At 41.9% G+C, this 23,696-nt stretch overlaps 1 protein-coding gene and 3 long non-coding RNA genes across 5 annotated transcripts in view; 2 read left to right on the top strand and 2 right to left on the bottom strand.

The window, feature by feature from the left end:
- Positions 1-1,572: 1,572 nt before the first annotated feature.
- LOC137480080 (uncharacterized) lies at positions 1,573-2,266 on the bottom strand. Its single transcript, XR_011002697.1, has 2 exons — positions 2,132-2,266; positions 1,573-1,995 (listed from the first exon to the last, which is right to left on the bottom strand). It is a non-coding gene; the product is annotated as an uncharacterized lncRNA (long non-coding RNA).
- Positions 2,267-2,355: 89 nt separating this feature from the next.
- On the top strand, positions 2,356-6,709 carry LOC137480079 (uncharacterized). The gene is made up of 2 exons (XR_011002696.1): positions 2,356-2,504; positions 4,860-6,709. It is a non-coding gene; the product is annotated as an uncharacterized lncRNA (long non-coding RNA).
- The window catches only part of FARSB (phenylalanyl-tRNA synthetase subunit beta), a 36,225-nt gene continuing 18,985 nt past the window's right edge, over positions 6,457-23,696 (bottom strand). Inside the window, exons 16-17 of one of the 2 annotated variants that reach the window (XM_068200950.1) lie at positions 21,287-21,439; positions 6,457-6,716 (exon numbers count right to left, since the gene is read on the bottom strand). In XM_068200950.1, coding sequence (XP_068057051.1) covers positions 6,565-6,716; positions 21,287-21,439 — 305 coding nt within the window. In that variant the 3' untranslated portion in view covers positions 6,457-6,564. Of the gene's footprint in view, positions 6,717-20,657; positions 20,695-21,286; positions 21,440-23,696 lie in introns of those variants that run through there. The other variant, XM_068200951.1, reaches the window with a different exon arrangement.
- Positions 8,044-23,696, top strand: part of LOC137480078 (uncharacterized) — a 31,321-nt gene continuing 15,668 nt past the window's right edge. Inside the window, exon 1 of the long non-coding RNA XR_011002695.1 lies at positions 8,044-9,832. This is a non-coding gene — a long non-coding RNA (uncharacterized lncRNA). The remainder of the gene's footprint in view (positions 9,833-23,696) is intronic.

The following is a 23,696-nucleotide window of genomic DNA, read 5'->3' as shown; positions in this document are numbered from 1 at the left end:
ACCTTCTGAGAGAAGTCACCCTTACAGCCACCCCCCACCCCCCACCGTATGCCCCTGCCACAGAAACACAAAGCAACGGGCCTAAAATATCTGACTTGGAGGAGTCATGGGAATTGCTGTGCACAGATAACTTTGGGTTAGAAATCACTGACCCCACCATGTCCCCACTGTGTCCCATAATTAGACACCCTTCACCCAGGCAACTAAATATGACAGACACACGGCCAAAATCACTGCCAGAGCAGCAGCAATGGCTGTTTTGCTGTGGAGTTGGGGTTGCTGGGGAGCAGGGCTGTGCCCCTGCCTGCCTGGCTGTGGGGCTGCTCCTGAAGCAGTAGAGCAAGCCAAGGTAGGGCTCAGGTTTGGGGCATCAGGGAAAAAGTGGCTGGTGGGGTGAGGGGAGATGTGACCAGCCAAAATCAAAATGCCATCATTGAGCAGAACTCCCAAAATGTAAAAGAGAAGGAAAAGCTAACACAGAATGTTTAATGTGATTTGCAGCAAATTTCCTTGGATATTAATAAGAAAACCTGCACTAAAAGTTCCTCTGCCTACAAACGACTGAGCAGAGTTATTATCGCAGCACTGAGGCTTGAGTTCAAACTGTTCCCCTGGCTAGAGGAAAGGAAAAAGTCCTTCCTGTCATGCAGGGGTGACAAGTAGAGTCCATAAACTGCGCTGTGGAAGGAGCTGAGTAGTGACTCTGGTGACTACAGCGCGTGACAATTATAAGATGCCATCATCTTCTGCTGCTGCACGGCATCACAGATGGTCTTCCATGCATCCTGCAACACTGTGTGTACACTTGTAGAACAGCAGGGAGGCGTGTCCATAGGAAGGGCATCCCTGTAACTCAGGCTGCTTATTTAAAACAATATATCTGAGCTGTTGGACCAATGAGCTGTTGAGAAATACAGCAGTGAACGTGGTCTGCTTGTCTAGGAAAATGTACCCTGCTATTGCTGCAGAGCTTCAAGCATGGCCCCTGTGCCTTGCCTGGCAGAATGTACAGTGAGAGCCAGCTTTCTAACCATGTCCACTTGTCTTCCTGGCTGCGAGAAAAGTGAACCTGAAGAGTGTAAAGGAGGTGCTTTGCCATCCATTGTCTGCCTGGATAAACATAATCAGTTCCAAAACTATAGCTGGGAGTTCTGTCTGAGGAGTACGAGGCATGCAGGTGAAAGAGCTGTGCCACTCTAAACCCAGGTTGCCAGTCTCCAGAAGAAAGGCAGGCAGAAATTTTAACCATTTTTAGATTTTCTCAGGCTGTGGATAAACTGTTTTATATCAGGTTGTGTGGACTTTACACGTGCATGCAAACAGCTCCAGTGAGCCTTTCAGCAGGGCACGTAGCCACTCACACCTGCTCCTGAGTGAGTGCTGGACATGGGCCACCCCAGCCATGGGGTTCCATCTTCAGCCTCTCTCCCTCCCATACACCACAGAAGCTCTAGCATCAAGTTTAAAATACCTTTCAACCCCTTGTGTTAAGAGTAGTGCACGACACACAGGTGCAGTGTACAACTGGAGCCCTGCGCAGGGGCCACATCACAAAATTGGGAAAAAACTTGGCAGCAAGATGAGCATTTAAGCTGGGGATTGGAATTACTCCCAAGAAAGGCATTGCTTGACAGGGACTTTCATGCAGCTTTATGTGTAAAATTTCTGTTCTGATTCACAGCTATTTTATGCTATGAAGATTTTATAAATTATATATAAATGCTGCACAGGTATTTTTATAGTATTCACCTGCATGTGATTCATGCAATAAATGCAAACTCTATTTGGTTCAAATTTTAAAATAAACCTATTTTGCAGAGCTTGTTGTCTGTTTGTTTTGCATCCTCTATTGGTACTTGTAAATGGCTGCTGTAAAGCAATGAGTCCCAGCTAAAAGAGCTCCCCAAGTGCAAGCACCCACTTCTCTTCCCAAGCTGTCCTGCTTGTCTCCTGCTCAGTCTAGCTCCATGCTTTGGCTCCTCCAGAAGGATCCTGCTTTTTAAAAAACATTTTAAAAGGAGATTACTAGTCTACTAATGACAATTTGTTACAACATTTCCAAATGTAAATGAGTGTGTTGCGTGTAATTAGTGCTGGGGGAATTTTGGGCACTGGAATCTCCTTCACCTACAATATCTGCTTCTAATCAGCTAAACAGTTAACTGGAAGCCAATTTAACATGTGCAGTGATAGCATGACAACCCATTAACTGCAGAATATTTTGCATTAGTTAAGGAGCCTAACAAGGTTTTGTGATCAAAAAGTGTATTTGAAACCAGATAGGACCTCATCCTCCTCTCAGCATCACATCCTGCCTGGAAGTGGTGTCACTCCAAGTGCCCACAGCTGATCAGGATAAGCCCAAATGCTGCAGCATCCCGGGGCCAGCTGGGTTAGGCAGGGCTTACAGCTGGGCTCTGTGCTGAGGCTGTGCTCCTGAGATGCTCACGGGACCATAGGCACTCCTGCAGGGTCAGGCTTGGAGAGGCAAGTCTTCTGACAAGGTGAGACACATCACCCTTTCTGTATTTCATTAAGCTGAAGGACCTACTTCTCATTGCAAATCCGTGTCTTTGCTGTCTTTGGAAATGCTCTTCATCCCTGCAGTGCAGATGCCTCTGCATTTCCAGGGTAGTGGTAGAGAATGAGGTTTTGTGATGGGTTTGCTGGCCACGTTCTTTACTTTGTAAGACAAAGGCACCAGCTGAATCCTCTCGAGTAGTCACACTTGTGTTTTAGAGTAAAACAATGCTTTTGATGTGAATGGAGTGGGAGGTAACTTCCAAAGTATCACAGCCTGAGCTGTTGTGTTCTCAGTCTGTGCTGTCTGCTCTGGTCCAGTGCTACAGCTCTCTCTCCTGTGCCTGCCTACAGCTGGAGGGGTGATGCAAGGCAATCCAAGCTGCCTTTGTTATGCCCTCAAGAGGGATGTAGCAGGCACCTCACCCATAGCTTAGCCCACTCTGTCCTGCCTGGAGGCTGTCTTCTCCTGACCAGCTTACTTTGCAAATCTCTTTCTGGGCAAGTGGTGCTGACCCAGGCTTCCTCCTCTCTGGGGCATCTCTGTGTGCTGGTGCCCCAGTACAGAACCAGCTACTCTGTCAGAAATCAAATGGATATTGCACCTTTTGGCAGGGTTAAAGCAGCAAGCACTGAATTTCCCTGCTTTAATTTTCCAGCAGTAACTTTGTCATGACCCCAGTTTCCTAATCCAGCCAAGTTCCTATGCAAAACTGCAAGCCAAACTCATCATGTAGTTGATGTAATTTAGGGAACAGAGGAAAACAGTCCCAGTTTTGTGAAACTGAAACTGAGACTGCACCTTCTCAACTGTGCCACAAGGAGAAGTTAGAAAACACAGGTACCTCTCTGAACAGGGTGGAAGTGTGGCTGGGCAGCGGCTGGGATCTTGCACATTTGCTGAGCCACGCGTAAAGCAAGGCCCTTGCTTGCTTCCTGCTTGTGTCAGAGCTTCCCCGCTGCCTTGCTGTCTTCCCACCTGCCCACGGTCCCACAGGCATGCCCCTGTCACCCCGCTGCCACCCCGCCCTGGCAGCAGGCTCGGTTTCAAGGTCACTGGGCGGTCAGAGGTGTCACCTGTGCCGGGCCATGACCCCCTGGCAGCCTCCTGGCAGCACTTTTGCTCAGCCTATTCCATACTCACCTGCCAAACCAAGGCTGATTTAAATTTCAAGCGAGCACAGTGCCAGCCTGGAGATGGAAACAGTGCCAGGCATCACCTTTACATAAACACCCTTGTGCAACAGCAAGGGTAACCTGCAGGCAGCGGGGCCTGGGAGCTGCAGCCAGGCTGTCTCAGGGTTCTGCTCTTTGCAAAATCACCACCAAAGCACAGCAAGGACAAACCCAGAGCTCAGAGCAGGTGTCCAGCAGAATGGAACCCAGCAATTGCTCGGACAGCACACTAAACCAGCTCTGATCTCTCTGTCACCAGCTCCCCAGCCTTTTCTGCTTGTGTTCAGATCCCCAGTAATGACCCAGTACCCACAGGGAGCAAGAGCAGGCCAAAAGTAATCCATAACTGAGGAGCAGTAGCTAAAAATCCCACTTCCAACTGTAGTTTAAAAAGAAGACCCAAGTTCAAAAGATGTTTAAAAACTGCTCAGAAGCCCTCACCAGCAGCAAAGGTTTCCTTTGCCAGAGCCCATGGCTTCAGCAAAGGGTAAAAGCAAATTTCAGTGCTCACAGTGGCTGGCTCCAGCACAAGCTGTGTAATAACTACCTCGAGTACTGCACACAGCTATGAGCAGGCTGTAAATACCAGATAATTGCTTTGGAGCTATGAAAGATAAAGCCTCGCAATAAATACACCAGACTTATATGAAGTGTCCCACTCATCAGGAATCACAGTTAATCCTGAGCTCAGCACTACAGCAGAGCTTGAATTTCATTGCAAGGCTGCTGGCACCATAGTTAACTGGAGGGGTCAGGGACTCTGAAGAGGCTTTTTAACCTTCCTCTCAATTCTCATCCTCTACTTTTAGCAAGTAATGGTACTTACCTGGGACAAAGCTCATGGTTTTGGAGCATTTAGCTGCCAATGCATGAGCAAATGGGATGAAAAAGAAGCGATCCCTAAAAGCCTCACAACACATGCCACTGCAGCTCAAGCCCTTAGTCCCAGCTTAATCTAGTCTTTACATTCAAAGGACAGCTAAATTCACAGGAGAATTGGGACACCCAAAGAGTCAGAAAATCTTGTGTAGAGAAATATATTTAGTGCACGCAAATATGCCTGCACTCTGCTGCAATGCAAATCTGCCTTATTGTCGTCCTAATCCCCGTGCATGACACACCAATAAACAAGGGGGGGTTAATGCTTTCCATCTGCGTTACAGATTGCTTCCCACACTGCGAGCCTGCCTGGTTACAGTTGTGGAGGCATCGTGGAGAGAGAGATCCTGCAAACGCCAAGCTGCCGAATCCCCAGGGAGGTTTAAAATGCGAGCTGCAGTTTTCTCACTCTCCGTGGGCACCGGAGCCAGTCGTGCAATGTATGGCAATAGCTCTGTTCTCATTTCACGTCTGTCATGCAGAGATAATTAAAATCTACACTTCCATCTGAGGGGAACCGTAGGGTTTCCAGATGGGTAACTGTAGTGCATATTTCATACTGGATTATCACTTGCACCAAAAAGCCTTGCCTGTTGCCTTCCCACCTGTTGAGATTATTGATGGGGCTGCCATTGAAAAGCCCTCGTGGGCCCAGTGATAGGGGTCTGTGCAGCTCGTAGAACTACAAGCTTACCTCACGCTGCACATCTCTGCTCAGTGGGCAGTCACCGTAACACCCTTCCCAGATGTCCACTCTTGGACAGGCCACTCCTGGCTCTCACAGCAGAAAGGAGCCACAGTGCATCGGCCTAACACAAAATACTGGCTGCTGTTGCCCTGCAGCATTAGCAATGGTTATAGTATTGCAAAGGAGGGACAGGCAGCTCCACAAGGCTGCCAGTCAAGAGCTGCTTCAGTGTACTGAGCTGACCACCCACTTGGAAAGGAAGGATTGGGCATCACTATGCTGGATGGAGCTTCTCAGTTTCAGAGAGAGCAGAGGCACAATGCACTGAGCTGTGACACAACTGTTGCCAGAAAGCCACCTAGAAGGAAAAGCCTGACCCATGAGAGGTTCTCATGTACTGGCAGGGGCAGAACTGCCAGAAAATTAACCCTGCCCAAAAGCTGCATGGTCCTGCTGCACAGCTGGGGTCCAGAAAGCCCTGGTGGGGCTGGGAGTGCAGCGGGCCCACGCTCACTTCTGCAGACAAGCATGCCAGCCTCAGGCAGACAAAGGCTTTGATAGTTCTCGGCTACTCATGCAAAACACCACTGGCATATGCTCTTAAATGCACTTCCCCATTTGGTTTGGAGCTTCAAAAACCACTAGGCTGACATCAACAATGAAAAAAATTTAATTCCACCCCCTCCCCTTTCTGAATTTAGAATGATAAAGGACCAACAGTTATGTCTGGAGCAGGCAAGCAGATATTACACACATCTTGCTTACAAAATAGCTCTGGTTTTCATGAAACAAGTTTATTTTCCTCCCCCAGCCATTGATGAGCACATGACAACCGTATAGAATAAAAGCTCAACTCCTTAGTTCTGCTCACATTCACTCAACATTTGCTCTAATCAATTATCTTATTTCATGCAGTAAGAAAAGAATGAGATTCCTGTTATGCAGCCATAATCAGTTACAGTATGAAGCTGTGTCTGTGGAACATTTCTGATTTTGAAAACTAATCATGTGCTCTGCCATTACATTTCTCTTGTAAAACACTGGGCTTTGACCCAACTAATTTCTTCCCCCCTGCCCTTTGAAAACATTGAGGGCACAGCCTAGTCTGAGATCCCACATTCCTTCCCTGCAGAAGCCAGCCAGATTGCACTGCAAAGAACACATTTACTCAGGGAGACGGGATCTGGTTTTCTGTTTATTGGAACTTAAAAGCAGAAGTGGGTGTCCCCTGGGAGGCAGACAAAAGAGGAGAGGGTGCTGCATGTGACAGTGGACGGCTGTCGCAGACAAAAGTCACGTCTTCACACGAAGGGCTCAATGTTGATCTCTAGGACAGAGCAAGGCATGGTGAGCTCAAACTTGGTGATAACATCAGGGTGTACGACTCCAAGTTTCCCAATGCTTTGACCTTTGGCAAAGACCTCAGCACAGCGACCAGGAAAGAAAGCACTGCCTGTAAAGAAAGTGAGAGAAAAATCAATATTTCTTTGGGCCAGAGGAGTCAATAGGCATTTAACGTGCAGAACAAAGCTCTCAGTATTAAATGGTTCTCTGTGCTGAGATGCTCAGAAAGGGCTCTCACATTCTTGCATTAAGAGTTGTCATGATTGATAGAGAATGAGAAAACAGTGAGTTAAAAATAAAATGTAAAGCCCAAAGCGTGGGCATTTTTCACACTCCAATTGTTTTGACTAAGTTCCTCCTGCAATAGAAATTAGCACAGTTGAGTCAGAGGGCTACTGAAATGAAGAACTTTTGCAGCCTTTAGACTATTTAACATCTGAATGTCTCCCACCTTAGTCTGTTTAAAGAAATAAAACTCGCTGTCATCTAAAGGGTAAGCAGGCATGCCATCCTTGTTTGCCTGTCACATAATTAAAAACAACCTGCATTCCTCATCTGGGGAAGAACTTTTTAAGCAGTTTTCTGTACACCATAAAACTGTGAAACAATGAACACTCAAAGAAAGCCAAAGACCATCTTCCTCTTACCTCCAACCAGGTCCCAATTCTTAAATGTTACATGGAAGTTTCTTCCTAAAAAAGTAGTTAGATTTCCCATGAAGAACTTGGAGCAGCTGTGCAGACTTTTTCATGGAAAGACTTTCCTACCCAGAAACTTCGCCGTGTGTGGTGGCTCTACCAGCACTATGTTCAAGCTTGTATATTGCAACTAAACTTGCATTTTTTTGGCCTCTGTGCTGAGGTGAGTGGCATTTTTATCTGAGAGTCCTTCTAAAGAAAAAGCCAAACCACACCAGCCAGTTGCTCCTTCTGAAAGCACCTCTTTCCAAACGAGTGTGTGGAAGCAAGGCACGGTGTGTGGGAGCAGTGCTGCTGGCAATGCTGTGCCATCAAGGGGAAGGGGAGAGGATGAAACAAGGCCACCGAATCCTACAGATTCTGAATCCTCAGAAAGCTCCTCCACCCTGTTTTTAATGCTGTTGCCTTCAGTGTCCTCTGCAAAAGGATCACGAGAATTTCCCAACAGCAACTTACTCCCTGGTTCCACCAAATGCTACTTAAGGTTCAGGATCAGCCCAGGACATTTTACTGTGTGTACAAGGAGCTACTTAAAAAGGCAGTAATGTCCAAATGAACCTCAAACCTCGGGAACATTTTCATGATACTCTGGTCACTGGTGGTCAAGGTCAGAGATACTCTCTGTTAGCTCCCCGGTGGAAATAATTAATTTAAGAGGTGTCTCCTATGAGGTTTGTAGTTGTAACTTGCAGCTACAAGAACAGCAATTAGGTCTTTTTCTTGCCAGAGGTGCTGCAATGTCCACTTCAATTTTGGCCACCTTGTGAAATCTGACCACAGTAGTAAATGACCACAGTAACATTGCTAAAAGGCTGTTTTAAAAATATCCAGAAGCAGAATATTTTAAATCGTCCAGTTCCAGTCTTAGCTACCAGCACAAATTGACTACTTACACTGGATGTACAACAGTGAAATTACCTCACTCTAGATGCTACTGGCACATGACTCCAGCCAAAGAGACACTTGCCACTGCCAGGCTGCACTATTCAAAACAAGATGAAACAAATTTAGAAAAGAGTCAAATGTCACGCATACAGATCACTCTGCAGATTGTGGGTGAAAACATAACCTAAAAATAAAGTTGCCTTTTACTTAGTGGTAAAGGCTTTCCTATTTGTAAATAAAGCTGGTATTGTACTAAAGATGTGAGCAGCACACAGAGACTTTCTTTTAGACACTTGACTGTAAGCTTGAACTGGCACAAGAGCAAGAGACAAGCAGAAGTTCATAATGTTGGTGTGGTACCCCTCTATAAATCTATAAGAAAAAAAGAGCTTTGACAATAGGGTCAGTTAAAAAGCTGTGAGTCTGACTTGTCTGTTCTTCTGAGCTTCCTTCTGTGTAGTCTTGGGAAAATTATTTTATCTTCTTGCACATCTATGTCATGAGACATAATTGGCTTTTAAACTTGTTGTAGCTATATTATGGGGTCTAAAATAATACTGTACTCAGTCAATCTAAGATGGGCAGTTTCCCAGACCTGAGCCACTTCCCATTGTGTGAAACAATGCTGTTTTCATACACAACAAAGCTCTGCTATCCATCACCAGTTGTTGGTCTCCCAGTCCCAGTGAGTTCCAAATATGCCGCTCCAGGCTACGGGTTAGACACTGAGCAGAATTTTCCATCTCATGCAGCAACTGATGCTGGACCATGATGTTACTTTTTGCATTTCCTTGCAGTGAAAAGGCAAATATATAATTAATATCAAGGGGGAACATTTAGGTCCCCAAAGTACAGGAAATGGGATCTTCAAACATCATCTCAATTTCTAGTTAAGCTGACCCTGAAATGTTGGCTGCTTCACAGGGCAGTCACCAGTGTGTCCCATGCTCTGCAGACATGGCAATTGCAGGGCACAATTCTGTGGCTGGAAAAGATCAGACAATAAGCAAATAAAAATGAAAGAACCTCTTAAAAACTTTAGAGCCCCCATCTGTCCAGCCAACACATGGCTCCTGCACCAAAGAAACATGAGCTGAGAAACAGGTTTACAGAGAGTTTATGAACTCTGGTTCATAATGGAACCATTATTATGGTAATTGGCTGCACTACAGAATGCTTCAAAGTATATTCCTGCCTGCCAAAAGGGCCTCCAGACTGCATCCCTCAGGGGGATCTAAAGCCTTCCTCATCTTAGTGACTCTTCCTTTGACCACACAGGTGGTAAGGGAAGGAGGTTGGCTCATGCATTGGACTGGGTGGTGTTGCTCCATGTGCCTCTGCCATGGAACCAGAATTTGGAGCAAATGTAAACTCCAGGTTAAAAAATTCAGACATCGAAAGAGAAGCAAGGAAGGAAATAAAATCTCAGAAGAAATATGAAAAACCTGAGCAGAAATGGGGGGGAAGAGAAACAACCGCTTGCAGCTGGGGGAGAGCTTTGACCAACCACAAGCACAAAAGGATACCTGAGCTAGAGGAACCTGCTGTGCTGAGGCAAGACAGAGGCTGCAGGAGGACCTGAGAAACCCATGGAGCAGGGCAGCAAATCATGAAGGGTCATCAAAATAACCAAGAAACAAAGGTAGGGACTCTTTCCATCCTAATTTGTGTGTTTCTGGTGTTATCAAGTAAATAGCAACAGTGGTTAGGATTTCTAACAAAGCTTGTGTTATGGACTGGGCAGTGACTTCAACTCTTGAAGTAAAGTAAAAGCTTCAGCGTGAGAGTCAAGGTTGTATGGAAGACATGTGCTGAAGCTACTTGCACACATGGGAAACCAGCAAAAAGTGCACACGCTGTTACTTTGTGTAAGTCACACCAGAAGCTGAAGCCCAGCACTCTAAAGCTCCATCAAAGCATGCCAAAAGGAGGCTTTCCAGAATCACTGGCAGCTGTGAGCTGCAGCTTTTGAGCAGGAGTCCACCATAGTTTGTCCTGCCTGTCTATGCAGTTATCACCCAAGAACAGCTTGGTTGTGTAGAGCTGGTCTTCCCCAAGAAACTGTCCCTGGTCAGGGAGGCACAGAAGCACACCTGGAGGCCCCGCTCTGAGCAGGTGTGTTAGGAAGAGATTGTGTTTGCTGCTGCTGCAATTATCCTGACAGGCTGCTCTTGTAGGTGTAACTGGTTGGTTGTACCATCAACTACATTGAGAGTCAAAACTCATTTAAAAATTGTAGTTCACTGTAACTTCTGTTTTAAGGGTAACAGATTTATCCCTCTTGACATAGTAAATCCTTTCTGCTCTGCACACAAATAAACTTTCATGAACTTCACCTTGAGATCTAGTCAGAGATTGTATTGTCCTTGCTGATAGAGACCCAGACAATGCCAGAGGAAGCCTGAAGGTGTAGTAGTGGAAATGCACCTCTTCATATGTCAGGTGTGTAAGTGGCAGTTAGGAAAAGAGGTGGGGTGAAATTTAATACACCTTCCTAAAGAAGGGATGCCAAAGCCAGCCCTGTCTTACTACAGGCAAGGGGAAGACAAAAGCTACTTCTCGTGGCTGCAAGTAAGAATTTAATTTCTAATGTTCAGTGATGTAGAAGTAATACCTTTAATTAAAGCTTCTGTAGCATGTCCTCAAAATCCGTAATTGCCTTTCTGTATTCAGGCAACAGGGCCACTTTGATTGCTTTGGGGTAATTCTTTGGCCAATAATCCAACAGAGCATGTAGTCTTTAGCACATTTTCTGGCTAATTGACCCTCAAAGAGCTCCGAGTTCCCTGCACTCTTTGTTGTCAAACACCTTGGACAGTTTCTTTTCTCTACCTTACTCTCCCTTCCTTTCAAAAAGAAATAGATTAAAGCTGTATTATAGGCCTGCAGTTGCACTAAGCCTTCAAGCCCACTTGTTTGTTCCTGTAATTTGAAGGAACACTGGAAGCTGAAGCTTAAGAAGGTAACAGAGCAGAGCTTATCTGGTCTCAGTAGTCTTTCATCTTAATTCTCCTCCCTTTAGTGACTCCAGCTGCCCTTTCACTACCTCACCCCGACTCACCTGGGGAAGTATTTTGCCTGTGCTACACTGGATGGAATTTAGTTTTGTGAGGTTAGATTGGTTTTAGGATCAAGTTCTTCATACTTTTGACTGATTTCCTTCTTTTGTCAGATAACGCAAATCAAATGAAGAGCCAGGGGGCACAGTTAGCCCAGGCAGTGTGTTAAAAGGCAACCCCCTCTTTCTGCCCATAAACACAGCACAGAAAGGCTCCCAGAACCTTATGCAAACCAACAGCAACCTCAAAATCAGATCTTGTCATGGAATGATTTACCTTCAGCTAATTCTTAAAATCACAGACATCTTAAATCTTCCATGATCTTTGGAACATACTGAGAGACCAGCTGTTCTCACAAGTTGCACATTGTCAGCAGTTCTTCTTCCTTATATTCTCAAGCCCAAAAAAACCCCATACTTTGGGATCAGTGGGATATTTGTCAACTTTAGTCTCTTGATTTGTAAATCCTGACTAAAGCTGTGACAGAACAATTGCCATTTCCCCCAGATCACACCTAATTGTAGTGACACACGAGGAAATTCAAATTAGTACAATTAAATTTAAGGCATGTACCTTAATTACCCCTCTCAAGAAAACAAATAACACTTGACAAAAATCACAGAATCAATATCTGTGTGATGTGAATGAATGTGTCCTTGTCTAAAGGGCATCTTTCATTCTGATCTCTTCCTCTGTTTTTCCAAAAGCCTCCTCATACAGGGCACAGCAGAACAGGGTAAAGTGACAATCAATTATTTACCTGGACTTCTACACCAGATATCCAAAAATAGAGTTCAGTATTAGAGTCCTTGTGCAGACAATAAGGCTGGGAACACGGAGAAACATCCACAGGCTTGCAGTGGTCAGTCAGTAAATCATCTTCTCCTATTACAACTAAGTCAATGGCTGAGCTCCTATTAATTTGTATTTCAGGGAGGGTGTGAGGAAACCTAACTCTTCTATCTCCTAAAAACTCTCATATACAACCCTATAAGCTGGATTTGTTTTTCTTTCTTGCTGTGGAATGTCCCAGGAGCTTTAACAGAGGTTGTTTGGTGTTGCTGGATGTCAGAAAGCGGTTCAAGAATGCAGTAGGTTTGAGGCACCTCTTTATTCACCTGTGTTAGCCTCAGACACTTAAAATTATCTGGGTAAAATCACAGTGTTCCTGCCTTTCCTAATGGAAGGTAATACTTAGGTGGATGCTGAGGCTAAGGAATGCAGATATTTGGGGTTCTCTTATTAAATGCTGCATGCAGAAAAAAGTAAAAAATCTAGAAAGAAATCTATCAAATTCCATGTATTTTTCTAGAAATCAGTATTTGTGTATAAAACTCAAAAATTTGCCTTTGGGGGGCAGTTGTGAGAAACAGCAACTCCCCACTGGAGTTTAGTTGCTTTGCAGAGTTACCATTACACAGCTAATCTTTGCTATTGGGCTGGTTTATCTGATTTATCCACAATTATCTGAAACATTATACTTGGTCTAAAAGCCACAACCTAAGCTGATATTATGTTACAGCTATCTTGTCTATAAAACTAAGGAATTCCTAATCCCAAATAAAGCTCACTTTTTTTTAAAAAGAAGTCTTGCTATCTCACTTGAGATAGATAACACAAAGCTTTAAATATTAAAAAACTTAATATATTTGCATGCTGTGAGTGTTTTTATCACTCTTTGGATATCTAAAGGAATGATTCATCCTTGCAAACAACAGAACCTGTCAGAAACTAGGAAACAATCAACCATATTTCTGGCAGGGGGTGTAACATACTCTGTGTGCACAGCAAGGCAGCAGGTTTTAGCTTGTTAGGCTCTGCTTTCATACAGGCACTGGAGAATAACAAGAACCAGCACTAAGCCAGGCTGCAAGTCTACTTTAGTGTGTCACACTTGGTTTGCATGTTGTTTAATCACTCCTGTCCTAGACCAAGCTGCCCTCCTCTCCCAGTGACTTGACTGAGGTAACCAAGAACCACCTCATGTTCTGCTTTCACAGCTCCCCCTTTTCATGCCTCTCAGGAAACAACTTGACAAACTGGCATGGAATAATACATGCTTAAACAATGAATCTCAGCAGTCACTGGAACTGTTCATCACTTAGTTGTAGCAACTAAGGCTTGTGTTGCAAAGCAATGCCTCGTGGCTGAAGCACACAGTGGCTCCAGCAGGAACAGAAATGCCTGAGCTGAAGGTGAGCTCAGCATTTTTCTGTATCTGTTCTTTTCTAACACATGCACCACAAGCAAAGATAAAGTCAGCTCCTCCACAATGGGCAACAGGTGTCTTTGAAGGCTGCATTCACACTGATCTAAACATTGAGCCAGTATCTTGCAAATTCATGTTTAGAATGTTACTGCAGAAGTAAAAAGAAAAAAAAAAGGAAGATTAAATGTGAAGCATCGCCCCTCTGCCTTCATATCAAAGTTGAAAAATAACACCAGACTGGAGAACTGCTAAACCATAAAGTATAAAACTGACATGCTCACATTTGGTGGCATTAATATCAGTATGGCAGTGAAAATGAAAGGAGATGCATGCTCAGTCTGCCTCCAGCCACAGCAGGCTGAGCAGATGAACATGGAATTGAAAGATGGAGCTGTAGGGATGGGCAAATGTAGCATTTCTTCAGAGAAGCCAGAACTTCACCCTGAGAAAGGAGCTGTGCTATTGCTGCTCTTTCTGCTACTGCCTTGGATGAATAATTTCTTTTATAAAGAAGGCTTTGCAATATTGAAAATATAGTTGATGATTAAGGAATAACTTTCTATTTAAAAATGTAAAAAGTTGGAAACTACCTAAATCTATAATTATACAATGCAAAGCTGTGCCAGACATTTAAAATTCTTGATGCAAGGAAGACTTTTATCTGTTAAGACTTGCTATGACGTGTGATTAAAAAAGATAGTTGCCTTTGGGGGGCAAAACCAAAGGAATTAAACTCTGAAGAGGCCTTTCCAGTAAAGGAATAGCAGAAGAGCAAAGAGTTATCAGGGAGAAGAAATTGCCATCTTGAGCTCAAGGAACACAAATGCCAGTGATTTAGATGGTTCTGGTTGGCAAAAACTGATAGAAAATGAAAACCCTTAACTGTCAGGAGAAATGCTACTACTCTTTGGAGCATGCCTAACCTGTCAGAATAATATGCAATGGGAAGAAAAATATTGTAATCTTTAATAGTTAATGCTTGCAAAAAGAGGCACTAGAAGACAGCTTGACAGTAGAAGATAGCTTCTGTCTCTTTCCAAACTGACTTGACACCTTTCCTCACAGTGTTTTTGCAGTTGCCATAGATTTTTCCCCCTCCCACTACAGGACACATAGTTCTAAATGAGTCAATTAAAAAAGAGTTTATCTTCTAAAATAATCTTCTGGATTTGAAGATTTTCTTTGTTCTGTAATTGAATTTCTTTTATTTCATATGTGGGGAAAAAAGTGTGTCAAACATAGTTTGGTGACAAAAGTTTAAAAGACAAAGACGTATAAGCCTGTCAAACCTTTTATTATCCCATGCTGTGCTAAAATAAGGTACTTTAACTCACACACCTTTTTGGGGATATGGGTTGATACTTGAAAAGTATCAGGAAGGGACATTCAAGAAGTTTCAGAGAGGAGCTGAAATGACCACAGGAAAGGAAAAAGCCCTTTTCAAACTCATCTGAGAGCCTCTTTTCTATACTAAAAATCAACAGTGTAACACAAAGCTAAAGAGTTGAGACCCATTTCTAAAATCAAACTCTGGTTTTGCCACAAATTCTGTGCTGCTTGCCCTACCAGCATCACCTCCAACAGCAAGACACCTCTGAGGTGTCCAGTGCCAGAGTGTGCTGCCAAATTTTGATAAACCAGATTTATCTGGAGATACTCCAAATACTGTAGACTCTCACTTTGGCTACATCAATAATATAGGCAACCCTCCTGTTTCATATCTTTCCTGGGTACTTCCTTGGGTATTAATGCAGTTAAAATCAAATTTGAAGCATTAGCACCAGAGTGGGAAGATACTTGATGGAACAGAAATAAGCTTGGCACAAATTTATTGGGATTTAGTTCCTATAAATCTGAAGACCTGTATTACAGAAAGGAGAGAGACACCAGAGATAATACACAATTAAAGGGATATTAAGTGAGCAGCCACACCCACTTTATTAGATAATTTAATGCAATATTGAATGCTTAGAACTGTCATTCTTCACGTAACTAAGTTCCCTTGATTCTACAGAAAAATCAAGAGAAAAGGATGGGAAATTATTCAGATCTCAAAGTAGTGGCCAACATTGGAAAAGCAACAAGAGCTTTTGACAAACATCCAAGTTTGTGAGATGATCTATAATTAAGCCATTTTAATGATCACTGCTGGTACTTCTGAAACCTCTTGCAGAATTAGGGTAATACATTTAAAAGTACTAAAATGAGTCAGGTTTAAAAAAAAAGCACCTGTTCTTACCTCTCACTATTAGTTCATTAAGCTGTCTGGGAGGTAGGGAAGGGAATAAACAGAGAAACAGTGGAAGATCTTCAAGAGCAATTTATTTGATAAATGAGTATTAGCAGTTTCATAATAAAAAAGAACAATGTTTTTGTCCAAAGCCCTATCCATATTTAGTGCTGAAATGAATGTGGTCAAAAATCAGAAAGTTCCTTAGAGACAAAAATGAGAGAAATAATTTGCACTTCAGAAAATGTGATTAATAACAGTGGTTGAAATTCATCAAGGAACTGACAAAATTAGGAAAGATTAATTACTGGCTGCAGTAAAGACAGCATTTAAAAGACTTAAGACTTACAATTGGAAACAAATTGTAGGCAGAGAACTTTCATTTACTAACAAGAATGGCTAAAGATACAGAAGTGTAATAAGTTTGTAATGTATGTTTCTTTTCATCTAGGGTGGGGGGGAGGTATTGTCCAGTCCACTGAAAAAATGAGGAATATGTCTGGTTACATCTACCAGGATTAGGATGCTTCTAAAGCACCAGGAGTCTCAGGCATCAGAATTGTGGTGCAATTCTCAGAGCAAATATCCTGCCTGCTCCTGTTAACACCTATTGGTGTTCCAATAACTGGAAATTCAGCAGTACTAGAAAAATGTTAATGTGGTGCCAGTATTCCAAGGTGCATGATCTAAGTTGATCCTTGGTGTTAAAAAAATTGTGGAGAATTGGCAAAAGTGAAACTAGCAGGAGTGGAATACAGTGAATTACCAGCTGATGTGTTCTATTAAGAACAGATGTTTTCAAACAAATGTGATTATCTACAAACTTGTAATTTGAAAGACTATGCAATGGCACCTATAAGAATGCCAGTTAAGTGGACTAAGAATTGTCTGACACCTCCCAGTATGTCAGAAATGATATTTGGAGGCCTGGTAAAACTGGCACAATTCCTTTACTTATCTATGAGTAAACAGACAATTATTGACATTTGTGACCAATGCAACAGCTGCCAAGACAGGCAGCTGACAGGCCAGGATTGCCATTAAGAGCAATCAAGCTACAATTTCTTAAAAGAAGGCAGGTATTAATAATGCCAAGCTCAATACAGGGACTAAACATCTGCATATAGCTCAGTCTCCCAGATTAAGCTGATCACTAGAGATAGAAGCTGCAGTTCAATTCCATACCTCTAACTTGGAATTAGTCCCAGACTTCCCTCCTCTTGTCTTGTGAATTGAGGTTCATGGTCTAAATCGTCTTTTAAAGTTGTTTATTGTGTAATTATTACTATAAAAGCCAATGTTTATTGATGTTCTTAGTTATGGAGGTAACTATTACACCTCTAATTTCACAGCTGAACCTTACTAAATGGGAAGCTATTACTATGATTTACTGTGGAATTAAAATTTTCTACACTTCACCACACCTTTCATTTAATTACATAAGGGCAGTAAAAAGGAGTACAACTTCTGTTTTGTTTTTTGTTTGTTTTTTTTTAAGACAACTGTCAGTTACTGAAAGAAGCAAGAGTTAGTATGTGTTTATTATGTACACATTTCACATTGAACACAAACAGGCTGATTTGCCAGCTTTGCTAAGCTGATCATTACCTTAAAAGAATGAATGGCATGAAGATTTAGTTAAAAAAATTTAAATTAATAAATTCAAGAGGTAGCTGAAATCCCTGAGAACCAATACTGTAGAAAAAGGAAGCTCCTGTCACAAGCTGATTCTCTTTAGGGGTTGCTTGTTTTTATGAGATTTCTATTTCAGTTTTGTCATGGGGGACACTGGGGCAGACAGGGGAGCAGTAGCCATGCTCAGATTCTCTGTACCACTTTCTGTGAACCTGTCAAGTTGTTTCATTTTGATAAAACAGAGATGTTATCTTCGCTTCTCAAACAGTTTGTGCTCACTTAAATTCCATGTGCAAAGTATGGAGACTCCTGAAAGGTACTGCCAAACCAGGGGTTTCTTCCTTAAATAAGGGACTCTCAAATGTTACATCAGGAGTGAAGATAATTACACCTTCCACTTCACACCACTCCTTTGAAGACTGTGATATTTAATCCACTGTCAGGATTTCCTAAGCCCTTCTTTATTCTTTTCAGCCTAAGTAAGGCTTTACTATGGACCCAAACCCCATGATTAACATCACCTCCTGTGATTGTTGTCCTGATCTCTGGAAGAAAATTGTCACTTCAGATGGTCTTGCAAAAGCACAAGATCACTAAAAAATTGCAGAAAACACCCATTCCTGAATAAAACTTGAAATTAAGAATATCTTCCAATATAATAATGCCTCTAGTTTTCAGTTCAAGGGAATTGAAACCAATGAAAGTGAACTAAAAATTAAATATTTTTATGAAATTACCTGAAAACATATAACTAAATTTGTTGTCTCTTTCTACCTGTATTTTTATATTTTAAAAGTTATTTGTTTGCCTTCTAATCATACACATCCATACTGATATTTTATTAATGGTATGGAATGGTTAAATCTCAAACATTTAATGGTTTTTTTATTATTATGGAGCACATACAAGTTTGAGGATTGATCATATTTTTTCCATCTATATTTGATTATGGATGCCTATGCCATAAAACAAAGAGAAAAACCAGAATGCTTTTCTAGGCCAGTAGGATTCACTGTCAAAAAGTTAATTCTGTGCATTTTAAAGCAATGGGAAGCATTTCAGACTTCTGCCCTTAGAACTTTAATTTTGTATGTTTAGTGGCAATAAGAAGGTTCCATTAGTAACTTTCTTAAAAAGTGGAAGGCATTGAGTGTCAAATGTATGTTGAAATCCTCAAATTCAGTCAGTCAAAAGCCTCTCTTCCTTAAGGCTGCTCTAAGCAGCTCTTCTCCATTTATTACCTAGCTCAGATTACACCAAAGCACAGTGCAAAGGCCAGGGGAACATCACAATTTCACCCATATTTTCTAGCATCTGTACTTTTTTTCCCAGGTGTTGCTAGAGAGGCAAAACCACTCTGACCTTAAGGTCAAATCACAGGGCACTGAGGTGTTGGCAGAACAGAAGGAGCTCAAATAACCATCACTGCACATATGGACCAAGCAGGACTGGAGCACAGGCATTTCATTTTCCAGAGAGAACTTGGAAAAGTGTCAAATATGTGCCCAACACATCTCTATCTGTTCTCTGCTGCTCATTTAAAGCTAGATTTTATTCCCTGTATTGTTTTTCAATAATCAGTGGAACTATTTTAATCTATCTACTGTTTTAAAAGTTACACAAGGAGTAAAAACAACTAGCCCAAACCCTACCTTTACACTGTGTTGCTTACTGGTCTCAAGCTTTGTTTAAGATTATGGACAGAGACAATACCTCTAAATCTCTCTAAATCAGAGCCCTAGGAAAAATCTTTTTCTCACTGTACAAATTTGTAATTTGGCACAGGCAATAAAACAGATTCATGCAGATGCCTCTAAAAATCTGTGCCATGTGTAATGTCGTGATTTCAAACCTCTGAAGTAACTGGCACCGATCTTATGAATTATTTCAGTATCCTGAGGTCTCTTTAAGATGTTACAGGGTATCTTTGTTTCACTGAGCAGTTACCTTACTCCATCATCTGCTGGCATCTCTCTCACACATGCTTAATTGACAGATTGTGAAGCAACTTTAAGGAAACCAAAAATAACAAACACATAAGCAAACCAACCACTAAAAAACCAAAACAAAATTCTCCAAGTTACTCTGACTTCCAACCATCTCCGCAGTGAAGGTCTCAAGCTAGGTTGGTGCAGTGACACTGCAATTGCTATGGCACCAGAGTATCAGCCATCAGCATTGATAGCAAGGTTAAACTCCAATGTCAAAACAACTGCAAGGAATCCATGTGCCATCCCAGGAGAGTTTCTGAATCACTGGTGAAACAGAAAGTAGTAGATGCTTTTTTTTTTTTTTTTAAAAACCAAAAGCCACAAACTGCTTGTAATATATTGCACATGACAAGGCATAATCCACCCTCTGCACTAAATGTGTTGTGGAGTAATGTCATGGGAATGCAGGGATTTTGAGTGAGTATTGTAAATCTCACAGCATCAGGAATACTGAGCAGCACTAATATCTAGAAATAACTTCTTCCCTGTGTTAGGATTATTTTTGAGGCCCTTTTCCAGTTTCTTGAAATCAGCTGTCATGTTACAACACAGAATATAAAACACTTGCCAATATTTTTCAGTACTAAAGTAAACTCTTGATATGTCTATTCAAAAACCAGCTACGGAAGAGTTTGGAATAGGAATAGAATATTTCAGTTTGACTTCAATGGAAGCTGAGTACCCAACTCCCAGGGGCCCTTCCAAACAAGAGGCTTTGCTATTACATGTTCTGTGCTTGATAGAATTAGAAGCAGAAGTATGACTGTATTAAACATTCTTCTGATCAACCTGGGCATCCTATTAACAATATTCTAACAAACCCATTGAGAGTCTGCCCAAATAATACTGAGCAAAACAGTACTTTCTCAAAAAGAGCATCAATATGTCTGACACAATTGTGCACTGAAGTGCCAGAAGACCACTTAGCTCAAGTGTTCTGTTTGGCATCCTGACAGCACACTGCAGAACAGGGAGACACCTAACATACTTTCAATGAAGTTCTATGAACAGCAGAGTTAGGTCAGGCTGCCAGGCACCCTGGGTCAGTGCCACTGTTCCAGGCAGTGCAGCATGGAGGCACTTCTTCAAGCTGAGCCAGTTTGAGTCAGTGTCTCATATCTCTGAACACCACTGCATGACATGTAAGCAGAATCATAGCTGCCATCCCTGCGGCCGTGCTTTTCTGTTCTGTATTTTCTACACTGTTATTTTAGGTAGCAGAATAGATGAGTTGCTGGTGCTGCTCTCTTCCATCAACCTGTATTCTGGCAATGAAGGAATCAGGTCAGCCTGCTTGCTTTCTCTCTTACATGCACAGGCACATACACAGAGGAGATTCTGCATTTAAGGATGTTATTTTTAATTCATGTGCAGCTCACCCTGTATGGAGAAGGACGAGGGCTGTTATAGAACTATCTAAGCAGCAGGGTCAGTCTCAAAGACAGCAGCTCTTTAAATCAAAGATATATAAGGCATATATCTTCACATGAATGTATAAATAAAAGGTACCTATTTAAAAAAACCCTATAGATAAAGCTAGAAACCAAAAGATAAAGTGTAAGAAGTTGCCTTTTCCAGGTTCTGTTAGCCAAGGAGAATACAGTGGGTGTCTAGCATATTCATCAGTTCAGTGATTTCCTAGGTACCCTATTGCCATCAGCAGATTAAACCATATTCAACAGCCCATGGCATATGCTGTAATTTAAGTTCCCTTAAGAAGCTGTAAACTCACAATGTACATTAAGCTACTCAGGGCAGCTCACAGAAAGACAGCAATCTCATTTTACAATCAGTGAATGCAGACAATGCCTTTTCACTATCATTCCATCATGCTGCAATATGACAGTACATATAATGATATCAATCCTTAGTTTCTACTGCTGAGAACAACCAAAAATTCTCCTCAGATTTTAGGGGAACTTTTAACTTCCACAGCAACCTCTGCTGTACACTGTAGTTCTTTCTTCCTTACCTTCAGCTGCCTTGATGGTGTAGCCACTCTCTTCATTTGGTGGTACTTCCAGGACCTGCATGACTCTGTCCAGTAAACCATGGATGATCTCAAAGCCTGGGCTTTTGTTGTAATAAATAGCACATAAGTGTCTGTAGTTTCTCGCCCCCACATCTGCAGAAGAAGGAAGCAATTATGTTACCTGGGAAACTTTATCACACTTCTAACTAACCTTGCCTTTTTATCACTTTTCTTCTGCTGTCCCGTGAGGCACTTGGGGCTGAAAGGAGAAATAAGTATGTAAAATCGCTTCTCTGACAGACTATCATGTAGCTGAGGAAATAATGGAATTTATTTAACCCACTGGACTCTCAGAGTCAGAAATGTAAAGAAAGATTTAAAGTACCCTATGCCTTGAGCAGGAAAGAGGGTTGCTACATTGCATACAAGGATCTTGTATGCAATGACAGGTACCAAGTGTAAAGCTAAGTGTAAAGAAATTTAAAATAGACAAGCCAAAATGCAAATACCCAGTAGGCATGGAGAAGCTTGTGATGCTGGTGGGAAAGCTAAATATTTGTAGAACTTGACTGTAGAACAACTGCCAGCACAAAACAACCAGCCCACAACCTGAAATTAGTGTAATAATGTTAGCATGGTGATCTGTGAAAAGATTTCAATTCACAGAGGTTCCCAAATCACAACTGATGCTTTCTGGGATCATCTTGGACATCCCTGCAACCAAGTAATTATGAAAAATGTGCTCCACTGCACAAACCCAAGACAGTGACATAAGTATCTCCCACTTTGGACAATTCCTTAAGTCAAACCCCTGCCTTATGCCTTCTGACATTATTGATTTCAGTAAAATGTGTTTCCCTTTTAATTACATTTTCAGAATGAGTATGTAGTAGCATGTTGTTACACTTGTTCCTTGAGCTGCCCCACTGCAATGCACACTGTCTAGGATTAGTGGGGCTTTTGAGGATTTACTAATCGTGGGTTTCAGTATTTTGATCAAGACAGCAGGAACCAAGTTCAAAGAAACAAGAAAAAGAGTTTTTCAGGTAGCAAAGAGTTAAGCAGTGAAACTTCTTCACCACAGGATTTTGTGGATGCCAGGAGTTTGCACAGCTCTGAGGAGGCAGACGGAGTCCATAGCTGATAAATCCACTGCTTCTTACTACAAAGAATCACATTTATGCTGGGAAATCCCTGAGCTACTCCTGGCCATAGAGCAGGGGAGCCCTCTGGCAGCATTACCCACTTCTTCCTCAGAAGTTCTCCGGCTTCTGCCCTGGCAAGCACTTTTAGCTGGAATTACAGCCAGGGCATTAATGTACCACATGAGAAATTAGAGATTAAATGAAATTTACATCTTGTCTATTTGCTCCAGCTAAACATTTAGTGAAAAAAAAAAAATCTGTCAGGAACTAAACAGGAAAACATTTATTGAATGACCAGAAATATACAGGTCAAATCAGACAGTAAAACACAGGAGCAGAGCCTATACACAAGATAAAAGCTCAGCCTTTTTGAGACAGAAGTCATTCAAAACTTCTAGGATAGCTACTCAGTACCACAGCTGCAAGTTCTCTCATCAGTCACTGAAAGCTGAACTTACTGTGGCAGTAAGCCTGCAATTTGTCACTCAGTGGTTTTTTTCCTGTCAATATAATAATGTGCAGTGTTAAATAATGCTGGAGAATCCAGTCCTGAAGTTAAAACGGCAACACAGGAAAGTAAAGGCTACAGGGGAAAAATATCAGTAAATGGGTCTCTTTTTGGGTCTGAGCACTCTAGCTGCTCTCTGTGGGTGTCACATGCGTCTCTGTTTCCAGCTCTACTAAGATACCAACAAGTAGTGCAGTCATAGATGGTCAACAATTTATTTTCATGTTATTATGAGCAACAGAATAGAAAAAAATTATTTTTCCTTCCCTAAGACAGCATGTTCTTTGGATGAGAGGTTCAGTAGAATGGTTTCTTTTTTTTTTTTAATGAGTAATTATGGTGGCAGATTTTGTGACAACTATCTGAATTTTAATTTCAGTATTATTAAGATAGTCAGTGGTGCCTTCAGACCAGAGTTCTTAACTAAGGCATCAGAAACAAACATACAAAACATTTTTATACCTCATGTTTTCAATTTTAGGAATCTTTGGTAAAGGAAAGGTTTATTTTTTTTAAATGCTATAAAACTGACTCCTTTACAGAGTTCAGTCACAACAGAGGAAGTTCATTCACCACAAGTGATAGGAAGGAAAAAAAAATATTGGGAATTGTAGGCAAAAGCTGGCAGATGTTAGAAATGCTTCAGTTCTTTATAAGTCACTTAAGAGCTCCCATGTCATGCCATGAAACATTTCTATTTCTCAAGTGAGCTTGCCAAGTATGTCAACCCAAATTATACGTAAATATATATATGTGT

This window comes from Anomalospiza imberbis, chromosome 10 (genome assembly GCF_031753505.1).
Source record: "Anomalospiza imberbis isolate Cuckoo-Finch-1a 21T00152 chromosome 10, ASM3175350v1, whole genome shotgun sequence".
Lineage (NCBI taxonomy): Eukaryota > Metazoa > Chordata > Aves > Passeriformes > Viduidae > Anomalospiza > Anomalospiza imberbis.
This window is presented reverse-complemented; position numbering and strand designations above follow the sequence as displayed.